General features: G+C 39.8%; 2 protein-coding genes across 5 annotated transcripts in view; one reads left to right on the top strand and one right to left on the bottom strand.

The window, feature by feature from the left end:
* Positions 1-25363, bottom strand: part of cbl (Cbl proto-oncogene, E3 ubiquitin protein ligase) — a 73992-nt gene that overhangs the window by 5144 nt on the left and 43485 nt on the right. The window contains exon 21 of the transcript XR_013278238.1: positions 5572-5673. The gene's annotated coding sequence lies outside the window, so the exon portion shown is untranslated. The remainder of the gene's footprint in view (positions 1-5571; positions 5674-25363) is intronic.
* mcamb (melanoma cell adhesion molecule b) overlaps positions 161-25363 on the top strand; it is a 33399-nt gene continuing 8196 nt past the window's right edge. For all 4 annotated transcript variants that reach the window (XM_077494295.1, XM_077494294.1, XM_077494293.1 and 1 more), the window contains exons 1-12: positions 161-276; positions 20405-20529; positions 20602-20833; positions 22406-22476; positions 22572-22656; positions 22735-22914; positions 23101-23231; positions 23324-23459; positions 23537-23649; positions 23981-24122; positions 24405-24532; positions 24895-25039. In XM_077494295.1, coding sequence (XP_077350421.1) covers positions 213-276; positions 20405-20529; positions 20602-20833; positions 22406-22476; positions 22572-22656; positions 22735-22914; positions 23101-23231; positions 23324-23459; positions 23537-23649; positions 23981-24122; positions 24405-24532; positions 24895-25039 — 1552 coding nt within the window. In that variant the 5' untranslated portion in view covers positions 161-212. The remainder of the gene's footprint in view (positions 277-20404; positions 20530-20601; positions 20834-22405; positions 22477-22571; positions 22657-22734; positions 22915-23100; positions 23232-23323; positions 23460-23536; positions 23650-23980; positions 24123-24404; positions 24533-24894; positions 25040-25363) is intronic.

Raw genomic sequence — 25363 nt, 5'->3', positions numbered from 1 at the left:
ATCATAGACAAGCATGTTAAACCCTGCGTGTTAACCATGCGCGACCAACAGTCTCACCCAACTGCAATGGGTGTATCCTCCCTCCCTCCCTCCCTCCCTCAATGTGTGTGCATCTTAAGGACCACTCCATGCTACACCCTCCTCCTCTTGACTCTCTCACACACATTTTCACACACACATCAGACGGACCTCCACCGTACCGATCAACAAACATGGACGTGCGACTCTCTGCCTCTCTGCTCGCCGGAATTGTGCTCCTCTTTCACGGCTTCACGGGTGAGTGCATCCGTTGCTTATTGCAGAACTGTAACTAAAGCTTTTTTTTTTTTTTTTTGTATCTCTTCATTCAAAAACTCACAGTTAAAAGTAGCCAGTGTGGATATATTTGGGCTTTATGGACTTATTGCCTGCAGAAAAAACTTTTTAAGAGTGCAAGTTGTAAACTAGCCTACTGACTCATCGTCTTGCTTACATTAATTTTCTGCAAAAAAAAAAAAAAAAAAGAAAAAAAAAAGAATGAAGCGTGAGTGTTGTGTTTATGCATGTGTAAACATTTTATAGCGCACAATATTAGAGTTGTAAAGTGAAGTTGTTTTAACTACATTGCTGCTGTGTTTGTATGTAAAATATCACTGACAAACTTTGAGGTAAACTGTAACTCACTGTATAAAGCTGGTCACATTAGCTGGCTGTATGTATTTTTAGCCCTGCAAAGAAGTCCTCTGCTTTCTGTCAGCTCCCGTCTGACCTGAGTACGTTCCGGTCATATATCATTGGAAGAAGTTCTCAGCGTACGTCGTGATGCATGTCTTAAAATGTGTATTATTATTACACGAGGAAAGTAAAGAAGGTTTCCAGTGCGCTGCACACTGGCTGCGAAAGGTTGTGTATTTATTTTTAGAGGATTGCAATCCGGTGTTAACAACTACTGTGCAGCTTCGTTTCTACCGTTGATTTACTTAGTTTGTGCATGTCACATGCCGGGGATGCTCATGCGGCCCCCGCCCATCCCGAACCTTTCCTCCTCTTTCAGGGTTGGACTTCCCGCCCGCTGTTCTAATGCTTCTTTGCCTTTGACCACCTTTCCCTACCTCCTCCATGCACATTGTGTTTGTTCATCTTCCGTTTAGGGTCAGCCTGACCATTGTTCACTGCTTCTTACAATTTATCCCCCCCCAAACACACTTAGTAGTCACTTCCTGGACCTCGCCCGCCTCACTCACGCCAATGCCAGTGCAATATTAATCCACTGATTCATGTCATGTCAAGGAACTAGGGATCAGCGTTATTATAGTATTGGAATTTTCATTTTAATAAGTTTTTATTTCGTTTGAAGTAAGCGGGAGCGACGTCATCTGAAGGTGATTTTTTATTGGCTGCTGCTAGATGATGTCACTTCTGTGTGACATACTTTTCAAACATCCTTATTCCGGCGGTTAATCAAAATAAATCTCCCGTACTTAAAAAAATCACATTTAAAATCATCCTCAAAGAATCATGGAATACTGCAAAATAAATATTTGAATTTTGTTTTTTTTTTAAAGCTATGATGTGTCCACTACAGAGGACATTTTTTTAAAACTTAAAAGCTAGGCTCAAATACAGTTAAAATAATTCAAACAATACTTTAATGTGTTATTAAGAGTCTTATAGAAAACATGCTAACAAAATATAAAACCTAAATTTGTTCAATAAAAAGTGTTATACACTTACTTTTCCTCTTCCCAAAAAAGTGCTTGCACTGAGGAAAGCCATTTTCTTTGCAAAGCCCCACCCCTACACATTTGAATGTCCTCTATAGAGCACAAAGGAATTAATTCAATCGTATGCACTGGGTGGGAGATATTCAGGTTTAAAAAGGTCCACTACAGAGGACAAATTTGAAATGCTGGTAGTCAGGAGTTTACAAAAGAAGTACCATTTAAAATACAAGAAAGGGGACAAATACTTTTAAGATTCGGCCTAAAACATTATTGAGGTCTAATAGTGAGTTTTTTGTGACTGTATTGCGTGGGAAAATATGGAAATGTTGCTTGGAGTCCACTCAGGCCTTTGGCACGTCAAGCCAGCCGCTGCGTGGCTCCGTACATGACTCGCTCATCTTTTGTCGCCACCATGACATCATAGGAAAGACAGCCTGGGCGCTGAAGTGCAGCAGTGACCCAGGACACGTTCACTTCCTGTGACACGGGCCAATCAAGCGGGGCCAAAGAGCAGCCGCATTGGACTTGGCTGATGTAAAGGGCGCCACTGTCTGTTCCTCACGGCGACAATAAAACGGCCTTGTTCTACCGCAGCATGCAAAATGGAGGCTCGGCAGATCTGGCTGACGATCAGCACAGTAGAGCCCATAAAGCCAGATTCATTTTGCGCAGTCAAGTCACGTGTGGCGCTTTCACTTGTAACCCTTGTTGGGAAAAGGTGGCATTTAGAGGTCTTTAGTTCATGTTCTCAAGCTTTCTTTTCCTGGGATACACTCTCTTTTCAAAACGCTTTATTTATTTATTTTTAATAAAACTGCTAAAAAAAATTTGGTCGACTATAATGTGCTAAAAGTTGAGTTGAGCCTGCTTAATCAATGTTTCACTAGCATCTTTAGCACCGTATAACAGTCCTAGGTTGACTGTAGGTAACTTTTTGCATCATGGATCAGTTTCATGTCAAGACATTTCAATGACACAAATAACAACAACAAATAATTAAAAATACATCGCGCTGAATATAGATGCAATTGATATGAACAAATTTTCATTAGCACACAGCTGTTGTCCATGCTTTAGTGGACATTCCTCACCAGCAGTCCCATTGTTTCGCTCGTTTGACTAAGTCAAGACTAGCGGCAATCAGAATAGCCAAAGCTAGCAAAGCTAACTGCTATTCTCAACGACAACTAGCTTATTTTTATCCTCTCGGACCCCCGCAGATGTATAAAGACTGTGTCGCCTTGCTGGCTTGATATTGGCTGCTCCACAAAGTACTTTACCCTTGTTTGCTTTTCCATAAAGGCCTTTATTCTGGGTTCCACAATCACACAGTTAGAGCTTATAGCACCGCCCGCTGCTTTATACCTTTCCTGGGGTATGCATAGTTTTGATTCCGTTCTATCTTAGCAAACTGTGCTTTCTATTTTCCTGACTCCCAAATATGAAATGTGGCTTCATACTGATCATGTCAGTTGCTAAATATAATGTAACTTATTACTTTGAGGCATTTTAATCATAGGATAAAGTCAGAGGCTTTTCAGTCACACCACGTGTGATTGAGTAATTGGGCCTATTACTGTACACTTTCAAACATCTCTGGAGCAGATTCTTGTCTAGTGGAACTGTGCGCTAAACAATATGTGTCTTTATTCAGCGCGAGCTTTGAGCCGTGTTGACGGGATCTCATGCAACAGCTTTCTCAGTGCAAGTCCATAACTCATGTGGGCCTCGATCCGCATCAGTCTCACCTTTAAAGAGCAGACATTCTCTGAATATGATACAAAATGACTTGTGACCAAAGTTTTACTCACTGAGTATTCAGACATGTTCGACATGGACAAATGTTGTGGGACATTGCCCTTACTTTGAGTCGTTTATCTTACTGTGACATTTTGGTCAAGCTTCCAACTTTGTGGAAAGTTTTTGGGGGAGGCCCTTTTTACTGGTCTAGCATGACTGTAAAAAAATGACAATGATTGTCCATGTCTCTGCTTAAGAAAAAATACAAGACAAATACCAATGATTTCCCTCCCCTCCCAACACAACTATACAATATTTGCTCCCTTCTGTGTAATGAAGTGTTGTAGTGGTTCACCTGCAAGCCAAAGGTTTCCTTTTACAGTCTGATCTTTCTATTGATGTGAATCCTGTCCATTATCACCATTACCGGGGTCAATACCAAGCAGTGCTGGAGGCTGATTGGTGGACACAGCTGCTTCCAGGACTTTGTGCTGGTGTCATCACTCAGCCGAGTCCCTCTATTATTTGCACGCAGCACTTCAAGCTTGGAAACAATTCACGTCTTGTTGAATGACATATTTATGTAAACGCTTGTTTCACAGCGCGAGGAAGGAAGTTGCAAGTGTGTTTTGTCTCACTAAACAATTAAGTCTAGAAAAAAATTCAATACAGTACTTCTTATAACAGAGTTCAAGATGGCTCGGCCGGGAAGGATTATGGGAGTGTTGCAAATATCTTGAAGGTGGGAAAGTACTGTGTGTTTAATGTGAAATTTGCAACAAAAAAAGCAATTAATTGGCTTAAAATGTATATTTATCTAAGCTACTATTATTTGCAGGATAAATTATTTTCCACTAATTTACACACCTTGTTAGATCATTGCTGACCATTGAAGATGTTCTGTTGATTTACAAAAAATAGATGAAATGAAGAATGATCTAAATTATCTGATTTTAGCTTCACAAAAATGAATATTCTCAGATTTCTGCACTCCATGAAAGCAAACTGATTATCTTTTGTGTATGTTGAGAAACTTGCAAACAATAACCATGATTTTCCCTTATTTTCCGACGTTACGGATCAAAACAGCAATCGAATCATACTCCAAATAAAAAAAACAGAACCATTTTCTTGACCTAATGGCGTATTTCTAATCCTTTCCCAAATGCAAAGTTGCCATTTATGACACAATATATCCCATAAAAAAAGTTGTAATCATTCATGGTGCACAGCAAAATGGCTCAAAACGAAATTGCATTGAAGTCATAAAAAATGGCCTGCAGCACACACACCTTTGTGACAGCAACGTAATTCCAGCTGTATAAAGTGGATTAAAGGTTGCCGGGCCTCTGTCGGGCCTGGCTGGTACTACTTAAATCTCCGTGCTGAGAGTAACAGCTGCACACACCTGGCGACTGCACAATGCTGAGAACACACGCGCAAACCACTTTTATTTAGCCTTATTTGATCATGAACTCACCCTGGTCAGACTTTCTGTTAACAATATTTTACAAGATTGTCATTAAAAGTTGATGTATACTGCCAAGCAAAAAGAATTGGGCAGTATTATATTGCAATGAGCAAATATGAATGTCACTCAGTATAACGCAGACCTCTACCAGGTCAAAAACTGTTAACAGAAGTGGAGCTTGTTAATTAGTTCTGGGATTCATTGACGCCAAAGTTACTCAAAGAGTGTGTTAGCGCTAGCATCTGCACAAATATTACTGTTCAGAGTGCTATGAGGCAATGTTTGTCAGACATTGTTATAACACAGACAAGCTTTGTTAGTGTTCGTCATGTACGTTAGCACAAAACAATAAGCTGTTATCTAACTTTTATCTACTTCCTGCAGCCAAGTCACAGTAGATAAATGCATAGTTTGTTTCGAAATGTGAACACAAGACTAGAATGAATTGACAAAGGTGCACCAATTTGAATATTAAGTCAGTAAATAGACATTCTCCTCTTGCTCTTTAGTTTGACTTCTTTTTGCAAGTTCATTGGGTGACAAAGGTGACCGTAAATGACATTTCACAACCTGTCTGATCAAAGACAGTTCTAAGCACAAACAGGATGAAGGGTTCTGAGGCGTCTGCAGATTCTTTGGTGGGGCAAATGACTGTACCTTTTGAGACGAGGAAAGGCAGGATGTCTTCTGACGTGTTTCAAAGAGTCGTTTGGCTGTTTAGTGAGGTTGGCACTGAGGTTGAGTTTCCTCCGGAATGAGCTGATGAGTAAAACACAACATCATCATCATCATCATCATCATCATCACCACAAAGTGTGCTTAAGTCATAATAATGACAATGACCAACTATTCAGACAACGGCTAGAGATTCTAAATTGTCCATTGGCATGAATATAAGTGTGAATAGTTGATCTGTATGTGCCCAGAACTTCTCATGGAAGAGGGTTTGTGATTAACCAAAGAGTATTTAGATATGAGAGTCACCAGATGTCTCGTTTGTGAGTCCTGGGTCCCGCATACTAGTGGATTGGGCCGACCCCATTGTTTTGTCCTGTTATTACGCAGATCCTGTCCTGGCGTCCCGTTTTGTTGTTGTTGTTTTTTGCCATGTGTATGTCAATCACATAGTAATCGCAATTCATACAATAAACCCATTAAAAGGGGAATTTAAGTTAAATTGCTTCCAATTTCATATTCAGAATCATGAGAAATGTCGTCCTTTGTAGTGCATTGAATTGTTAAAATTAGCACTGTTGAATTGTCAGCCAAGATAGCAAGCATTTAGCATTAGCTACAGTAATAACCCCACCGATATGAGGAACCACAATAGTTGAACTATGAGTTTGTTTGTGGTGCGGAATGTTAAAATGGGGAAAAGGAGATAAGGGAGACAACTTTCCCTGAAGACACTTTGTTACATAAATGAGCTAAAAAAAAAAAAAAAAAAAGAAGAAGAAGAAAGAGTAGATCTGATGATTGTGACTCACTTCCTTGAAAGAGTCAGAAGACCTTTACTGATGTCTCTTCTAATAAGAACAAATGGCTGTTTTGAAGGATTTAACGGATTGTGTGGTAACTGCTCCTACTCAGTTTTTATTGTAAAACTTTGTAATGAAACATATTGCACACTGTAAATGTAGTGTTGCATGTAATAAGCTAGCTTGCTGATACACTACTCACACTTCTTCTGGTACCTTCTCACATTTACATGACACATCATGTACTAGAGCAGATCTTTGTATGCAGATCGATCGATCCATCCATCCATCCATCCATCCATCCATCCATCCATCTCAAAAATAAAATAAAAACACGAAAATAGTATTTGCCAAGATACTGAGGATCTTTTAACATTTTATGTTCAAGCTCCAGATCAGGTTATCCGTTTAGAAATATATCAATGTGCTTTTTGTTCTCAGCGTAGGTCAAAGGTGACTCAGTAGCCCCGAGGGTAGCCAGTTGTTCCTGCTTGTCATTCACACTGACGCCACTGCCACACGGACGCTTGCGGCTTTCACAAATGACGAACATTCCAGGACGCTGCTTGGGGTGTGAAGTAACAAATGTAGTGGACATTCCCAAGGAGAGGGATTGTTGTGTACATACATAGGAGCGGTTTGCGGGACATGTGCTGCAGCAGCAATGTGTGTCATATAAAACACACCCAATTTCAAGAACGCCTTTGCAACATGTGGTAAATACAACAATAAGGCAGCTTGGTGGTATAGTGGTTAGCCGTTTGTGTGCTTCACAGTTCTGAGGCTCCGCCACTGTCTAAATCTGCTGGGATTGATTCCAGCTCACCCTACCCATAATGAGGACAGACTCTATAAAAAAAAAAAAAAATGGACAGCTTGATAAATGCACAAGGGCTAATGGTACAAAATAATTATATTTCAAAAAGGATGATTTGATATGAAAACGGTGCTTGAAAAAGTAAAAGTAGGGACACTAGTGGAAGGCCAGCCAGTTTTATAGTGTAATATACAATCCAATTTATTTATATAGGCCATTGGCTTTAGCAGCGACACTACTAAAAAGTCTCAAAAGAAGCAGAGGTCTGCTCACAGAGCTGCAGGAAGTGCAGACATGAGCCTGCAGAGCATCAACCAGACATAACAGTGCAAGGGAAACGTGATCCAATACGGTTCTTAGATGGTCCAGATTGGCAGACTTGCACCTGTGTGATTGACATCATCCAGTATGCACTTAAGCGTTTTCTCAGGAACTTTTTATAGCAGCCTGAACCACAAAACCAGGCAGATGGATATTGATTTGTCACATGTAATTCAAGTTCAGTTAGAAATGGCGAGCAAAGAAAAAAGCAGTGTGGCTGCCATTGTGTGTGTTATCACAAATTTGAGACAATGTGTCAGGATGTATAAGACAGTGACTATTTTAAAAAAGCACAGACTGGATTCAACAGTCTTACAGTCTGCAGGCTTTTTTTTTTTTTTTTTTTTTTTAAACAATATCAATTTTCTATAGTGTTTGTTCTGTTCAGGGCTGCCGGGAGCTTGATTCTATCCCAGCTGACATCAGCTGAAAAGCAGACAAGACAGAATGTGGATTGTTCATTACAGTTGGTAAAAAAAAAAAAAAAAAAAAAAAAATCTTACGACAGGCAGACAACAAACATGAATCAAGCAATGATCCATTTTGTGTAATGACCCTAAGTTAGGTAAATAGTCCCTTAGCGGGTGTCTGATTTCCTGTTGGTGGACCTTCCTGCCAATACATCGCAGGAAACTGGCTACATTGAAGAAATTGAAAATAGCATGTGCAGAAATCCCATTGGACAATTTGGGCAATGCTACCCAAGCCACAGTTCGCTGAAATTTGGAATGCTTGATGGTCCTCAAACTAGTTACAGAACCTTTCACACCGACAGACCAGTTGGGTTCAGCCACCTTTACGACCCCAATGAGGACAAGCGGTACTGAAAATAGGTGTTGTGTTGTGTTGTTTTGGACTTCTTCTTTCCAATGTGGCATCCAGTTCGAGAGGTTCCAAATTGATACGTAAACGTGAGGTGGTCCCGAGGGAGACACGCGTTGGAGACGAGAGTCCCGTCAGGATGGTTTGCATCTCTGCTTAATAATGGATGTTGTTTCCCTGAAATAATGCTCCTAATGCACATTACAATGCTTTTAACCTAATGCAGCCAAGCGGGCCGCAGCCACGGGCCGTGCGTCTGACTCCACACAGTCAACTGATGTGGCTTTACCTTGTTTAGTCACACTACGTGGTTTGAAGCACTTAACCTTTCTTGGTTTTGTTTTTTCTTAATGTGTTTTCATTTTGCCTACAGGAAGATTACATGCACTTTGTGTCATATCGGGACAATATAGACACTTTTGGGACTGTGGTTTCTTTTTGTAATTACTTCCACTACAGATTGAACCACCACAGCCTTAGAAAATATACTAACCCCTTAGACTACTGTGCTGTCCTTCTTACAATATTTCTTGACACTTTTCTTTTAATGTCTCAGGCAGCTCAATTAAAATTGTGGAAAAATTCGGTGCTGAATTTAATTAGGATTGCCTTGCCGGGGGTGTGTCATTCTGCTTAAAAATAGTTTTTAATGATTGTTTTTCTCATTATGATTGGGTTAGGTTTCTTTGATGTGACTGTTCCCAGTAAGTGGAAACAGCTGATACAGAGCTAAAGGCATCGTTGTTTTCATTTCACATTTACAGCTTCATATCAAGTCACGTGGCATGTTTGGTATCAAAGTATTTTAGACGAGGCGTTTAGCAACCAAGGCATGTGAGCATGAGTCAACAATAATTAATAACACTCAGTCATTTATTATTATACTTAAACAGTGTCCTTGGGGTCTTTGATGGGTGCTTGGAAATTATTATTATTAACTGGGATACTGGTCCTAGCTGTTCGACAGTAATAATAATAAAAACAGATTTTTACACTGTATATGTAATGGAGAGAAAAGAAATGATTTCACTTATTTGCTATGGAGACAATTAACTCAATCATTACGAATCAAGGTTCAACTTTAGTGGTTCCACTATATGCAGCAATGGAGGTAAAACACCATTTGATGCTCCAAGGTGGAGAAAACACCAGGTCCAAAGTCTGAAAATCTGACAGTAAAGCCAGTCTATCTTTAGCCATAATTTTCCAGGAGCGAGGAATGCACTCGAACTTGCGCTCTCATTCTTGTGAAGCCATGTCATGGAACGTCTCTACCACACCACCACAATCAGCGCTGTCCGAAAATATCGTCCCTGTTGGCCTTTCCCACACTTCTGAGCACTTTTTTACTGTTATTTTACTTCGGCCTTCTCCACAGTGGGCTCGTACGGGGACTGTGCTGTGCATTTTGGGACGTGGGAAAGAGGATGGAGTGGGCGTTTGTACCATCATGAGGAAGCGGAGCACTGAGATGCAATCACACAAACAAATACACACAAATAGATTTGAAGCTAATTTATAAATGCATTTTTTTTGTTTTTTTTTTAAGTTGAGAGAGTGGTGGAGCTGGACGTGGGAATAGCTTGTGTGATGTCAAAAGTCAACGCGTTTGTGTTCATGTGTGTGTGCGTGAGCGAAACTTGTAAATAAAGGGTAGTTGGTAGGTAACTTCAACTGTTAAGCAGTCAGTTAATCAGTGTATCAGTGCTTTTGTTTACTCGCTGTTGGTTTCTCATGACATCCTAGCAAAGGAGACAAAATATGAAAGTTATCTTAGCGCTAGCTAGCAGCTAGTATGACACAAGTGGTTTAAATTGGTCCAAAAAAGACCCTGCATTCTGAAGTTGGCCAGTGTACTGTATGGTAAGGGATCCTGGAGGTTAAAGTAAGATATTTTAAACTAAAAAGGAAATGTTCTGTAGGTTGATGCAGCTGCATTCTCTCTGATATATGTTTAGTAAATATATGGCTTGGTAAAGCATTTTGGACAACATATGGTGTTGATAAAAGCACTATACTGTATCATTGCACTCCAAATCAAATGGGATTTTTCATTTTTTTGGACTATAACATGTTTTTGGAAAAAGTACAATTGTAACCTAACCTTGCTCTCGCAAGATGAATTCTCGCGGTATTTGTGTGTTCACAAGCTCCGGAGAATACATCTTGTACCGCTCCCGCTGACCGATCACAGAGCGACATTGTGTTTGGGGGCGGGATATGCAACTCTGATGAAACCAGGAAGCCAGCGCCGATGCTGGAGATAACAAACAAACCTTACATGGACGAATGACAGCTACAATTAATTCCGTCCTCGCAGAATTACTCACCATTTCCATGTTGAACAGCGAGAGGCACTTCGTGCATTTCTAGCTGCTAATATGTTCGTGCTTTTCCCCCCTTCGACAAGAACGAAGACGAAATTTCACCCGTGACCGTGATTGGTTAAAACAAACGTGTCGAATGTCGCATCGTCCAATCAGCTCTAATTTTTGTCCAGAATGTCCTGCCTTTTACCGACGAAATTACTGTGGAGAGGTACCAGATGGATATGTAATATTGCCAGGTTAATTGTAACCCATTTTATTGGGGGACTTGCTAGACGGTAAATGAATAGCAAAGGGTGAATTTGGGTGTGAGTCTGAGCTCTATAGTAGTTGGTCTGGCAAGGATGCAAACGAGACAGAACTTCCGAGGACATGTCACTGAGACTGTGGCTGAAAATCTTCAGAGCAAAAGCACTGATGTTACATCTCAGCCGACGACTCAGTCTTAATGCCATTCACTTGAGATTGAAACACCAGAACGTGTTAATGCCACATCTCAAGATTAACCTTGTATGCTAAAAATTCTCTCCTGTGATTGGTTGGCAATCTGCACAGGGTGTACCCTGCCTCTCACCCAAAGTCGTCTGGGATAGGCTGCAGCTGACCCCATACCCGAGTGATATCAAAGTGAATGTACTAAAAATCAAATCATCTCTATTCGCCAAGTCTGTTGGAGGTCTACTGTGGACTCGACATTGCATGAGTGGTGACAAAACAGATGTAGATCTTGTACTAATGTAAGACCGGAGTCTGGCGGGCTGAGAAGCGAGCCAGCATCAGCACAAGCTGATCTCCACGGCAGGTGGTTTGTTGAAACCTAATATGGAGTCACATCTCCAGCAGAAACCAGAGAAGGAAGATTCTTCCCTCCTTCCTTTCTGTGCTGATGTGTGGTCCGCTCTGACTGTCGCCACTTTTATTTACATTCTTTGCATCCTCGCTCCCCTCCGCCTTTAGCAAATTGTTTACTCTGATGGCATGTTGAATGGATACTGACGACGTTTGTCTTTAGAGTCCTGGAGATCGCTACATGCGTGCACAAGGAAAGTTTCTGTCAAGTCGCTGCGACATGCTGACTCCAGTTTTGCTGAGGAATCGTGAGAATGCAAAGTTCAATGTGTGTGTGTCTGTGTACGCGTGTGCTGCACCTGCTTCTGTCCATCATTTTGAGGCCATCCAAAATGTCACAAAACGCCACACTGCGTCTTTGTCCTACTTAGTCACATCTTATTTATGGCATCTATGCCTGGGTTTGGTCCACCATTTTGATAATAAATCTTTATTTAGTGGTATAAGCGTTTCATACCATGTAAATCCATCCATTGTTTTCCATACTGCTTATCCTGTTCAGAAACACATGGAGGTTGGAGCCTATCCCAGCGGACCCAACCCCAGACGGAACGGCAGTAAGTCATAAAACTTGGACTTGATCCCACGCCAGCTGCACGAATATCAGCTATTTGAACCACTGAACTACCAATGGCCCTTATACAAATCCTTATTGCTTTCTTTATGCTAGCTCCAGGCCGATTATGCAGCCTGAGTTACCGTGCTGTTGTGGCACAATCGGCAGTGGAGGTGGATGAGTTGAGCAGTGGTTCATTTGCAGAGGTGAGCATTTGTCAGTATGGCGGGCGCTCTGTCGATTTGTCACTGGTGGACATTTTAGGGCTGCTCGATTATGGAAAAAATAATAATCACTATTATTTTGGCAATAATTGAAATCGCGATTATTCAAACGGTTATTTATTTTTTGGTACAAAACAAGAAAATGTTTACACATTTAAAAATATTAAGACAAATAAAAAAATAGAAACACTATATAATTATGTAAGTTCCTTTTCCTTTGTAAGTTATTTATTTATTTATTATTTATTTTTTAATGTTATTAAAAATTTTAAGTTGGAGTGCAGCATGTGCACTCGTGTAGTACGACGATCATTTATTTTTAGTACAAAACAATAAAATGTTTAAACGTAAAAAACAAATAAAAGTATTAAGACAAACAAAATTATTTGAAACACTATAATTATGCAAATTCCTTTTCAATTAAACAAAATGTATTAAATTTGTTATTTTTAAATTTTAAAAAGGTGCAAATATATAAATGTAAGCAACTCAAAAATTAGTATGAATAATCTTTTTCTTTTTACGATTATGCTGATTTTTTAATTGAGTATAATAATTGAAATTGTCATTGAATTTCGATTAATTGCACAGCCATACCCATTTTGTTTTGTTTGTTGGCCCATTGTTGACAGACGCCCGCTTTATTGGCTCATGCTTTATGACGTAAAGCTTCGAACAAAAACACACTGAACAGGGTCAGTATAGACTGTCCTTTTTTTTTTTTTTTTTTTTTTTTTTTTTTAATTTTCATTTGGTGCATTTTTTTGGGGCTGTGCGTCATAAAGCACTCACCGAAAACACGGGCACTTCACCAGCAAGGTGGGCATCCATCAACAACGGGCTACTAGAGAGACGGAAGTGCCAAACTCTGTGAATAACTAATGGCGGAAAACGTAAAAAAAATTGACGGAATATGCACCAACGGGCGTGTTTTTTTTTTTTTTGTTTTTTTTCCTCATCACCGGAATCGTCACTAATCAGAACATTACTCACGAACATATCAGTTTGTCACTCCTGTTTTGCTGATGACTTTATGCAGGCAATAGTTTAGTGCCTCAGCTCGTATATTTTACATCAGACATGTTGTTGGACAGCTAAGGGGCTGTTCGTGGTAGTTACAACAGTGTGCTCCTCCTACAAAACAACATTAGTGATGAAGAAAGCGAAGAGGAATATAACAGGTGGACTGAAATAATTGACGGACTGACAAATGATGAACCAACAAAATTTGTCGATGATCCCACCTCTGTTCATTTGCATTTGATAGTTATTAAGATACCTTGGGACTGTGTTCACTTGTGGGGAAAAAAAAGCATAATACTTCTCCAATGAAGTAACCCTGCAATTGCTGCAGAGTGAATCCCATCAGAGTCCAGTTACCAGATGCTATTTGTGAATATGATGATAGGCTAAGCCCTCTCATCTTCAATTTAGTTGCAGAGTCCAAACAACAACAAGCGTGGTTGTCAAGAGGACTTTATGGAAGCCCCTCGGTCCTCACTCCAAACCACATGTCTGATGTGAACGCCAAAGATGCCACAATTTCAACTGCGTGCATGTTGGACGTTTGTTTACTGTATATGACAACATCATTTTAGGGCCTGAAAATTAAAATACTAAATAACTCAAAATAGAAGTTTTGTGGTACCCAAAATGGAGATAACGTGCACTTGAGGACGACGGGCTTTTTGATGGGAAATAGTTGATGCACATGTGTGTAGTATCTAAGTTCAACTTTTGAAAACCACAAGAAAAATGCTGTTTTAGATGCTCATTGTCCTGTAAATGTAGGCTTAAACTCTCAAACTAAGACTTTAGTGTGCAGTAGACAATAAAGTTCTCAGCTAAATCATGTATATTTATCATGTTTCATAATATTTTAGCATCAATATGGAGCAGTTGGGGGGGGTTCTAGTGTGTGTGTCTGTGTTAGATGCCCTGGGGTGCGTCACAAAGCTTTAATGTGATTGATGAATGTGTGACAAGTCCTTTGTGTCTAAGATTTCAAGACTTTCCCATAACATTCTTGTGAGCCATTACGCCAAGTGGGGTGGACCGAAACTAAGTGGGGGCTACTGTTGTGGCAGTAGATCTTCATGGGATGGAGTGGGGGACATAATTATGGTTTGGCTGTTCTTGTCAAGTTGTGTTATTAGTAATTGCAGATGATGGAGGAAGATTGTTCAAATTGGATTTACTGTAATTGCGGTAAATTATTTTACATCAACATTATGTTAATGTCAAAGATGCTATCTCGGATTGTTGAGTATATTATGATAATAGTTGTAATGCTTTTTCTTTTCTTTTTTTTAATAATAAAAACATAAAAACAGCGAGGGACTTTTTAATTGAGGATTTCACTTACGGGGTAACATAATCCACATGATGGATGGTGCAGTAATTCTTTAGGGTTGAATGGACAATTTATGATCTATAACAAACAACATTGCGATTGGCTGCCAACCAGTTCAGGGTGTACCCCACCAGGGTGTACTGCCCAAAGCCAGCTGGGATAGGCTCCAACACCCCTGCGACCCTTGTGAGGAGCAAGCGGTTAAGAAAATGGATGGATAATATACAAATATTGGGACAGTTGGCCATTTTGTTGCTTATTTTTCAGCTATGAGTTTCCACTTCCTGTTACGACTTATGGCCGTCGGGGCGTTGACTTTGACGAGGGAACTCTATTTGAGGTTTGGCATGCAGGCCTCTCGACATTTCCGTCCTTCCTCCAGTTATCGCAAGTGCGCCACTGACCGAACGTTAAGTAAAGGTCCATCAACTCGACACCTTCCTCATTCACACATCAGCCTTCTCTTCCATCTTCATCTATTAACATCCACATTCTACTGTTTTGCCTTCTTTACATTTCCCATGCTCCCCTTTTCTCCGTCTCATGTCCTGATGCGAGGGCTTCTATTCCTGGCGCGAGTTGGGTCAGCCCGCTGTCATGTAAGCAAACAAGCTTGATAGGCCATTGTTATTCTTAGATGTGACAGCACTGGAAACATGTCGCAGAGCCCTGTGTCTGCTGCCAAGTGACGCGCGTGGTGGATTGGAATGAGATCCTGTGGTTATTTGGAAGATAATTGGACTCCCTTTTAATGTAATCAACCACGGTGCGATCACCTTCTGAGTTTATAACAACACCGTCTCACGTCATGCTTGATGTCTTTGTTTAGGGCAAACTAGGACAAGGTTGCAGAACAGATTCTATTAAGACACCATGAAATGCAGAAAAAAAATGTAATATACGTAAGCACAGTATGTAAAACAGCTTTACTGGACACCACTGGATGTACAGTAGTTCCTGAAATTTAGTTATCAGATGTGCACATAGAATATTTTTCTGTCTGTATTGCACAACAGAAGATATTTTCCTGCCCATTAAAATTTTGCCCTCCCCCACAAGTGGATGCTTAGTGCCCCCACCTCATCACACTTTTATCTATAGAATCATCAAAGGTGTACACATTCTTTCTTTGCCTGTGGAATATTTGCTGCTATAGTACATAACTCATAGTAAAGTCTGTGATGGAATGCCAGCTAATGTTCAGCTCTATCGACAGCGTCCATCTTTGTTTTGGGCGGGCTGCCAATGGTGAGAGAGGGATTTGCCAGTTGACTGGATCAGCCTTCATGGAACGTAACGCGAAACAGATTGAAACCTTTGGACAAGCAATTCTCATCTCATCGAATGGACTTGTCAGAACTCGTCTGACATATGTCTTAAGCAAAACAAAACAAAAAAATTGTGTTAAACTACTACCTACTACCCATGCTGGCCTTCAGCGAGTAGAACTTCATAAAAAGAATAATAGAGTGAGCAAAAACTATTTTCACGGCCTTGTTAAAGATCAGTGATGTGCTCCTATTTTTTCCAAACATGATATTCTGATTACTATTGTGTTTTTGAAATATGAATAAAGCAGCCATTTTGCCACGTGCCGTCAACTGAAATTGACATCACAGATGCTCAGGGGTCACCTGGTTTTTGGGTTAGGTCATGTGACATTCGCAACTCAGCAATGACTTGCCCAGTCATCAGTACAGCACGTCAACTAGTGTTAATCTCGTCAATTAAAACTAAACAAACATAATTTCGTCAACACACACCGGACTAAAACTAGACTTGACCAGACTAAAACCTTCATTTATAAGCAATAATTGAGACTAAATCAGTATGCATTTTTATGAATAATGAAGACGAGACGAAAATGTACTTCACTTAATAAAAAGTGGACTAAAATCTATGGAAATTTTAGTTCATGAACAAAAAATACAAAATTATATGCCTGCCACCCCTCCAAAGCTGAGTATAATTCATTCAGCAGCCTTCCCAAATTAACATGTTTTGTTATTATATATTTTTTAGAATCTTGTCTCAGCAAATCTCCGACTATGACACTGTCAAGGGACAAACCCCCTTTCAAATCTGCAACACATGGGACAGACAGAATATGGATTCATGGTGAAAAGTAAAAAAAAAAAAAAAAGTAAATTATAGTTAGAATTTAACATTAATCCAACAGCTATAATGTTAATCCAACTGCTAACTAATGTTGGCTAATGTACTTGCTCATAGCATGGAGTCATAGTAGCCACTTGTTGATATACTGTAATTGTGTGTCAAGTTGTTGTTTTTTTTTATCAAAAAGATAAGAGAAAATTTTATGTGAAAAAGTTTTATATCCGAAATTCAACATAATCTGCTGACAAAAAGTAAAAATAAAATACAGGGGTTAAATAAAATGTCTTGACTAAAATTAGACTAAAACATTGACAGTGTTTGTTGACTAAAACTAGACAAATAAACTTGTTTTCTTAGTAATAATAAATAAATACTAAAATGTTAGATTTATAGTCTACTAAAAATGGACTAAATAAAAACGAGATGAGGTTGACTAACTATGATAAAAATTAAAAAAGCATGATTGAAACTGGACTAAAACTGAGACTAAATTTAAAAATGTCTCCTATTAACACTAATGTTGACTCGGCTTAAACAGAAACTCACAATTTACGATCATCTCACTTGTCAATCGCAGATTCAGCAAATGAAATTGCCATCTCTGGATCCAAAATGGGTGAAAATTAGTTTGCTGGCAGGAAAAGGAACCTCCTCTTAAGTGGAAGTTCAATGTTTTTCTGTCATACTGACTTAGGACTATTATCGCCAACTGCTCGCTCCTCATTGAGCACAATCGATCTGCGGCCTCGTGTTGTGCCAGCTTCTCCTCACTCGATGCACTGCACATAAACTACAAGTGACATTTAACACAGTCTCCCGTGAATAAAGCCTTCGGTGGTGAGCTGTATCAGGTGGAGGAAGTGGGGTGCGGTGTTGCTGAGGGTGAGTCAGCAATGTCCTTCCATCGCTAATGGGTAGGAAATGTCTACCTAGGAGATTCTAATTGGATCCCTTCCCCGTCCGGCTCCATTAGGCCCTAAATGGCAACACAGAACAGAGCTACAAGCAGGTGGGGGTGTCCATAATGGAGATAGTCTAAAAGAAGAAGGCTGCACTGTAGTAATGTTTAATGTTTAAGTTACTGTATTACAAGACTAGGCATTAAATAACTAAACATAGCATAAAAAGTAAGGCAATTTGTGCGTGGTAGATCATTTCTTTGTTGTAACAAACACGTTTTTACTTTTGGTACAAAGTTTGTTTATGTTTAATTAACTACACTTTTTCTTCAGTGAAGGTTATACTTTACATGAGTTTGTATTTTTTTTCTGTCCCTGTGAGCACAACATCATGAAAACTAGTTGCTGAGCTTGTTTGAACGACACAGGCCTTGATGGAGGTCAGCATGCGTCCCTCTCATTGCTTTCCATGCAGATAATCTTTGGACTAAAACCTTGCTCCAAGCTCACAGCTCCAAGTTACCAAACACACCGGAGGCTGCCCGGGTTTCACATGTAAACATGAGACGAAATGGGAGCATGTAAGCTTTTTATTACGGTCAGGGTCATTTGGAGGCCAATTCCAAAAGAGGAAGGGATCCCTTGAGATAAAGGTCAGTGCAAGACTTGATCAATGACATAAAGTTATGTCTTCCACTGAATAAATCTACCATATTCATTGCCTCCAACCACAGCTATTTTTATTTGACAACTAATGATGAGCCAACCCATCATTTATTGGGCTATTCACCACAAAAACCACACATTCTCACTTATTAAATACATCTAATTCGGATGCCAGTGGATAATTTACACATGATGTAACAATAGGATTTTACATACGGTAAATCCACAATCTTGTAGGCACAGAAATAAAGACCAATAGAATTATTAATTTTGTGGTCATGTAGTTATTTATGTTGTGGAAGAACACCAGAAAAAAATTGTAGCATTACTACAAAAAAAATAAAAATTAAAAAAGTGTCAAAATTACAAGACATTCTTTTAATATTTCAATAATAGTATTTTCTTCTCTATAAAAAAATGTATTATAAGAAAAAGTAGAAAATAAAAAATTCTGTCCAAAAAAAGCAAAAAGTTTTTTTCTTGACGTAACAGTCAAAAAAAATAAATAAATAAAATTTTAAAAAGTTACAAAAATAATGATTCTTGCGAAACAATCCTAAAAAAAAAATGGAAATATAAAGTCGTAATTCCATGAGAATATTTTTTTCCTAAAAAAAAAATAAAAAAATCCCATTATAAGAAAAAACAGTAATGTTACAAATTCTTAAAATTATGAGCATAAAACTGTCATATTTTGAAAAAATGTTATGTTTATTAAATGTAATGTTTATTTCAAGATATCTTTTGCAATGTTACAAGAAAAAAAATCACAATGTTACATGACTACAATAATGTCCTAAAATTGAGGCGATTAAGTCATATTATGAGATAAAGTCAAATTGTTACAAGAATAATGTCCTAACATTTATGACAACAAAGCTCAATTTTGCATTTGAAAACTGTTGCAATATTACAAAAATAAAATTGTAATTTCTATCACCTAGAAATAATGTTGAAAAGATGATGCAACAACAGTAGGAGAAAAATTGTCATCTTTCAAATTGAATTTGTATTAATTTCTCGAACAACTCAATTTTATTTACGGAAACAGTATTATATATGTATTTTTTAAATGCAATTATTTTCTCTACATTTCTACGGAGACCTTCTGAGACCTTTTGTTCATCTGTTCCTATAGTTGCCTAATTTAATGCCTCAATTGACTCATCTGCTCCCTCAATTTACTAATCTGTACCCCCAGTTACATCAGATTACTGAACTGTGGAAACAGATAGATTAGAAAAGAATATTTGTTTTTCTCATACCCTGGCACCAGAAGTTTTCCGTACAATTCTGCATTATGCTGGCCAACACTTGGCAGTACTGTGAATGGCAAAATACACGGTCACTTTTTCCACATTTTATATTACAGCATTCTTCCAAAATTGAATAAAGGTTTTTCCGCCCCTTCATTAAAATCCTTCACACAACGTTCCATAATGTCAATATGAAAACCTTTTTTTTTTTTTTTATAATTAAAAAAAGAATTACGAATAATGCACCTTATATATACCGTAAGTACAGTATTCATAGTGTTTGTCATGAAGCTCAGAATAGATTTCAGGTGCATCCTGTTTCCACTGATCATACACTAAGGTATTATGTACTTACTGGCGTCTTCCGTCTATTAAAAAAAAAAAGAAAAAAGAAAAAAAAAGGGGGGGGGGTGCAAAGGATGCGTCACATCAGGAGAACTCTGATGGGGAAAACCAGTTGTTCCTCACAGCCACTCGGGGAGGGAACAGTAGGGGCACTGTGTCGCCTGTAAAATGAGCCTTTCTTCCTGCCACATGGTGACATAGAGGAATGCAGCACATTTCATGTGGACATGTGTGGGCGCTTCATTCTTGTCATAGCGTCTTGCATAATCTTGCTGTTTATATATAAAATCATATCTGCATAAAAAAGTATGCAGTATGGTATTATATTCATTATTTACCAGTGCATTGCTGTCACTCAATCGTATTGTGTTTATTTCATTCTCAACTGTTTATATAAAGAAAAAGACATACACAAACTGCAATTTAATTTAAAAAGCTTTTTTTTTTTTTGTCTGCCAGCATGGGCGATGGTGGAGGTGAGCATGGAGGACAGGGTGGAGGTTTTCAAAGGCGACACAGCGCAGATAACCTGCATGTTCACCTCAGATGACGGCATTGGGGCTTTGACCATCCAATGGTTCTATGTGAGTTCTAAAGTCAGTACACGTGAACTGCGCAATAATGTGAGTGTGACTGGCACCGATTCCCATCTCCAGGTGTTGAGAACGGGAGAAAAGCAGAAGATCTATTATCAAGACGCCACTATGCAGGTGGTAGACCGAGGCACGCCGTTCACAGATCGCATCATGGTCAACGTCACGGCAGCCACCGGAGAGGTGGTGCTGACCATCGCGGACGTGCAGATCAAAGACCAGCTGGAGTTCATCTGTCTCGTCAAGAGTCTGACCGATGGCGTCTCCGAGGGACGCACCAGACTTCTGGTGTTCGGTAAGCCACAAGATGGCGCCTCTTTTGGAGAGTTGTGATGAATCATTCTTTTCAGTGCGAAATCATTTAGAAAAATACTCTAAGTGGGATTTTTTTTTTTTATGCTTCAATGTTGAAATTGTATGGACGCGTAGAACTGTTTTGACTGCGCTATTTTGTATATAAGAAGCTGGACTGCTAACCTTGCCTACTGACTACCAAGAAGTGAAGCCACCAGCGGCCATCTTACATTGCCAGTCACTAAGGGCACACAACTTGAATATATTGATTTCTCCATGGTGTTCACGTTATTTTATATCTCCACGGTTGTACCAATAAGTCTGGGAGAAGCACTAAATGTAGGGTGACCAGATTTTCAAACTTAAAACCGAGATGCTACATTTGCTAAATGCTATTTTTGGTTGCCGGTTCAACGGCGCTAAACAATAGAGGGGCATATTCACTAAAGGTTTGCGTCGCCTTTGCACGCCGCTAACTGGTAAAAATGTGGGAGTGCCTAATTCACAAAACACGCGCAGATGGGGAAATCCATCACTAAGTGCACTGTCAACCAGATTGCGCCCTGGTGCACCGGTGTTATTTGCGCATATGTAAATGAGGTAATTTGCATACATTTGAGGCAAAATATGCCCACCCCAATGCAAATGAGACTCATTGATATACAGCATCTAATTCACTAACGCCAGCTCAAATAGCCACATGTAGTTTGCGTGACACAAATAAAGTTTATGGAAAGCATGCATAATAACAATAAGCATGAGAGAGAGAGAGAGAGAGAGAGAGAGAGAGAGAGAGAGAGAGAGAGAGAGAGAGAGAGAGAGAGAGAGAGAGAGAGAGAGAGAGAGAGAGAGAGAGAGAGAGAGAGAGAGAGAGAGAGAGAGAGAGAGAGAGAGAGAGAGAGCTTTCGTTGTCTGACCAGAGACAGACGACAACGGCGGATGGTAGGACTACATTTCCCATGATTTTTACACGTGTAAGTAGGAAGTAGTCCTTCAACATCTGCTACGGATTACCGTCCTCCCTCACTATACTGCGGTTCACTTTTAGCGATCTTGCTGTATGGCAGATTTTTTTTTTTAAGTGCAATTCTGCATGTATTTATTTTACACTAATGTACCTATTATATAAAATTTATGAAGGTTTGAATATTGAGAACGTTTAAACAAGAGATAAATGTGAGAAATAGTAAATGCCTCGATGAGAACAGTGTTTAAACTGTGTGGTGAAGGGTTTTAGAGCCTTAAAACAGTTATAGTAAATGTAAAAGCTAGCTACTTCACGGATTTCATTTATTGCAGGTATTTTTTGGAACCTAACCCCAGCGGAAAATGAGGGAACAGCGTACATGCAAATGAGAACGCAAACACGAACTTGGAAATAAAGAGGAAGGAATATCCTGACAAAAACATGCACTGATAAATGTTGTTAGTGAAAAAATAACAGGAGGTGTCAGTAGCTCTAACAGATAAATGAAGATGAAATTTGATTCTAGCGCTTTGTGAATTGACATTTTTTCCCAAGTGGTGGGAAGTACAATTCTTCAGTTCTTGATTGAGATGTTATAATGCACAGAAAGACCAGACTTCCCAACCATAGAAGGCGTTCAGACGGGCATCTCTGTCCATGAAGATACACTCTCCAAGGTACACAAACTGCTGTTTATACACCAAATGATGACATCATCATCATCAACATCATCATCATAATTGATCTCATTTGTACTTTTTTTCCCCCCCAGATTGGCTCCTGTGAGGTCAAAAATGGCTTCCCCAAGCCAAACATTACTTGGTACCGAAACAACGCGCCATTACGAGTTAGTGACGGTGAGCCAAGAGATGAATGGGATGACCGCATTATCTCAGCTCAGTTACACCGGCTTACGTTCTGCGTGTGTGTTGCAGTGGTGAAGGTGATGCCCAGCACCACCACGGAGTCCAGCGGACTGTTTTCCGTGAGCAGCGAGTTGAGTCTGAAGGTGACGAAGGAGGACAAAGACGCGCAATTCTACTGCGAGGTCACCTACCTCGTTCCCGGAGGAACCAGAATGACTGAGACCAGCCGCATTAACATCACCGTGTACTGTGAGTCTCACGCTACGGACCGGCGCACAAACTCGACACACGAAAATTTGAACTCCTGCCAACCTGGATTGGATTTAAATTAAACCCGGTTTGCAATGACAACTTCTGACCCTACATAAAAAAAGCATTTGTAAGTCTCCGATATTGACACTTGACCTCTGAATCCGACCCTGTATTGTGTTTCAGACCCGTCCACTGCTGTCCACGTGTGGGTGGAGTCACCGAAAGGCAAAATCAAAGAGGGGGATTCGATTACGTTTAATTGCCATGGCAACGGTAATTCACCATCTTCCGTCTATGTCATCAGACACGAGGATGTAAGCAACTCTACTTACTGTACATACAGTCGTCCCTTGACATACAAGTGGCATGACTTTTCACTCATTTACACTTCTTTGCATCTTGATAGAATGAATATGGGCTGGAATCCAACATGGTTGTGCTAAAAAACGTGACCCGCCTGCAGAGTGGCCTCTATGAGTGCATCTCAACGGACATGGAAACCTTCGAGGACCTCTCAGGGAATACAACTGTGTTTGTTAACTGTACGTCTCGCAAACATCGTGTCGATAAAGTTTGCGTTGCCAATTCTACCACTTTTGAACGTTTGCCCTGTGCGCAGACCTCGATCATGCCGTGGTGCTGCCCACCAACATGGAGGTGGCTCAAGGCGAAGAGCTGACAGCCACCTGCAATGCTCTATCTTCGCTACAGACGCACACAGCCTGGTTCAAGGTTCGGTTCAAAGGTTTTTATGCGAGTTGAGGTTGAGTTCAGTTACAATGGTCCCAGTGTAAGTTAGTGAATAAGATAATATAGAAAAGCAAACAAACTGACATATATTATTTATAGTATGAGAAGTATGACTAATATCTGTATGTATTATATTATTATGTGGCTAAGGTGGGCACAACAGAAGGAGCAGCACAATGTCCATTGAATTGTCAATAAAAGAAATGTCATTACTATATGTTTTCGTAAAGAACATTATAAAGGACCATTATTTTTATTTAAATAACGTAGGTTAGTCATGGCAACTTGGCATCATGTGTTTCCGTGCTTCTAGGATGGCCGAGAGGTGTTGGTGGGCCACACTTTAACGATGAAGGATGCCACCTTTGACACAGCAGGGACGTACAAGTGTGTGGTGACTGTTCCGGAAATTGACGGCATGGAGACGATGGCGAACCTTCGAGTCCATGTAAAAGGTCCGTCTGATCATTACCTCCGTCAAAGGACGTTTATTTGTGCACAATTACTTCAGTTGTAATTATGAAATATGCATGTCTTCTATCCATGCAGAACATGCTTTTGTCAATATATTCTTTGAGTCAGGTTGGACAAAATATACCCCGTCAGACTCTGGATCTAATCTTCTCTACAATACTGTAATGCTTTAGCCTTCCCACATGTAAAATTTGTGGAATATATGACAGAATCTTATAATAGTGTATAACTTGCAATTTTTTCCTTTGGTATTTGTTGCTCAGGTGCACCAAAGATTATAAAGCCAGAACAGACAGACCTCGAGGAAAGTGTGGCCAACATGGTGGACCTGACGTGCCATGTGCGAGGGTTCCCAGCTCCCAGCGTCATTTGGACCACCCGTGATGGAAAGGTACAATCAGAATGGGATCAATCCGACTTCCCACCTTCCTCGAATGCAGCGTTAACTAAACTCGGCGAAAGGAAGCTCATTGAAAAGTATTGGATTTTGGATCGTTGTAATTTCATTTGTGGGGATTCTTTTGATTTCAAAATGTGATTAAATGTCATATGACAATCTGCCTAGTTAGCTTGTATGCCAGCAGTCACAGGCAAAAGCAATACAATATGCCGTTTGTTTTCATATTTCATTTCATGTCATCATTTTATATTTAAATCTGATACCCAAATTTTCCCCCAATTGTGGAATAACTCATAGATGAGTGGAGTAGAGGCAATAAATAGACTGATGGACTGATTGCTGTATCACTTCAGGTCCTGGAGACCACGTCCCAAACCGAGACGGAGGACGGCGTCCAAAGCGTGGTTAGCGTAGAGGTCACGTCCGAAGACCTCACCGCCTTCTGTAACGCCTCCAACGAGTACGGCGCCGACGCGTTGGCCTTCAACATCAAAGCCAGTGAGTTCCAGCATGGGTTTTGTGTTTTGGCGTTCGGGTCGAGCATTTTGCCGTCACTGAGGCCGATGCCGTTCAGTCACAATTATGTTGCTTCTCCAATTGATTACAATGGGATAACATACATTACAATGCGATTGCCTCTGATTCTATGCAATGCGATACAATAGGATTGACTCTCATTACGATGCAATATAAATGATATAATTCACTCCATAAAATGCAATACGATTCACACTTGACTTCACTCACTTACAGTAATACAAGATGGTCTCATTCCCTCCAATAATGATATAATACGATTGAATCCAAAATACATCTGCAATA

The sequence above is a fragment of the Festucalex cinctus genome, chromosome 13 (assembly GCF_051991245.1).
Source record: "Festucalex cinctus isolate MCC-2025b chromosome 13, RoL_Fcin_1.0, whole genome shotgun sequence".
Classification (NCBI taxonomy): Eukaryota; Metazoa; Chordata; class Actinopteri; order Syngnathiformes; family Syngnathidae; genus Festucalex; species Festucalex cinctus.
Note: the sequence above shows the minus strand (reverse complement) of the source record. Positions and strands in the feature narration are given on the sequence as shown.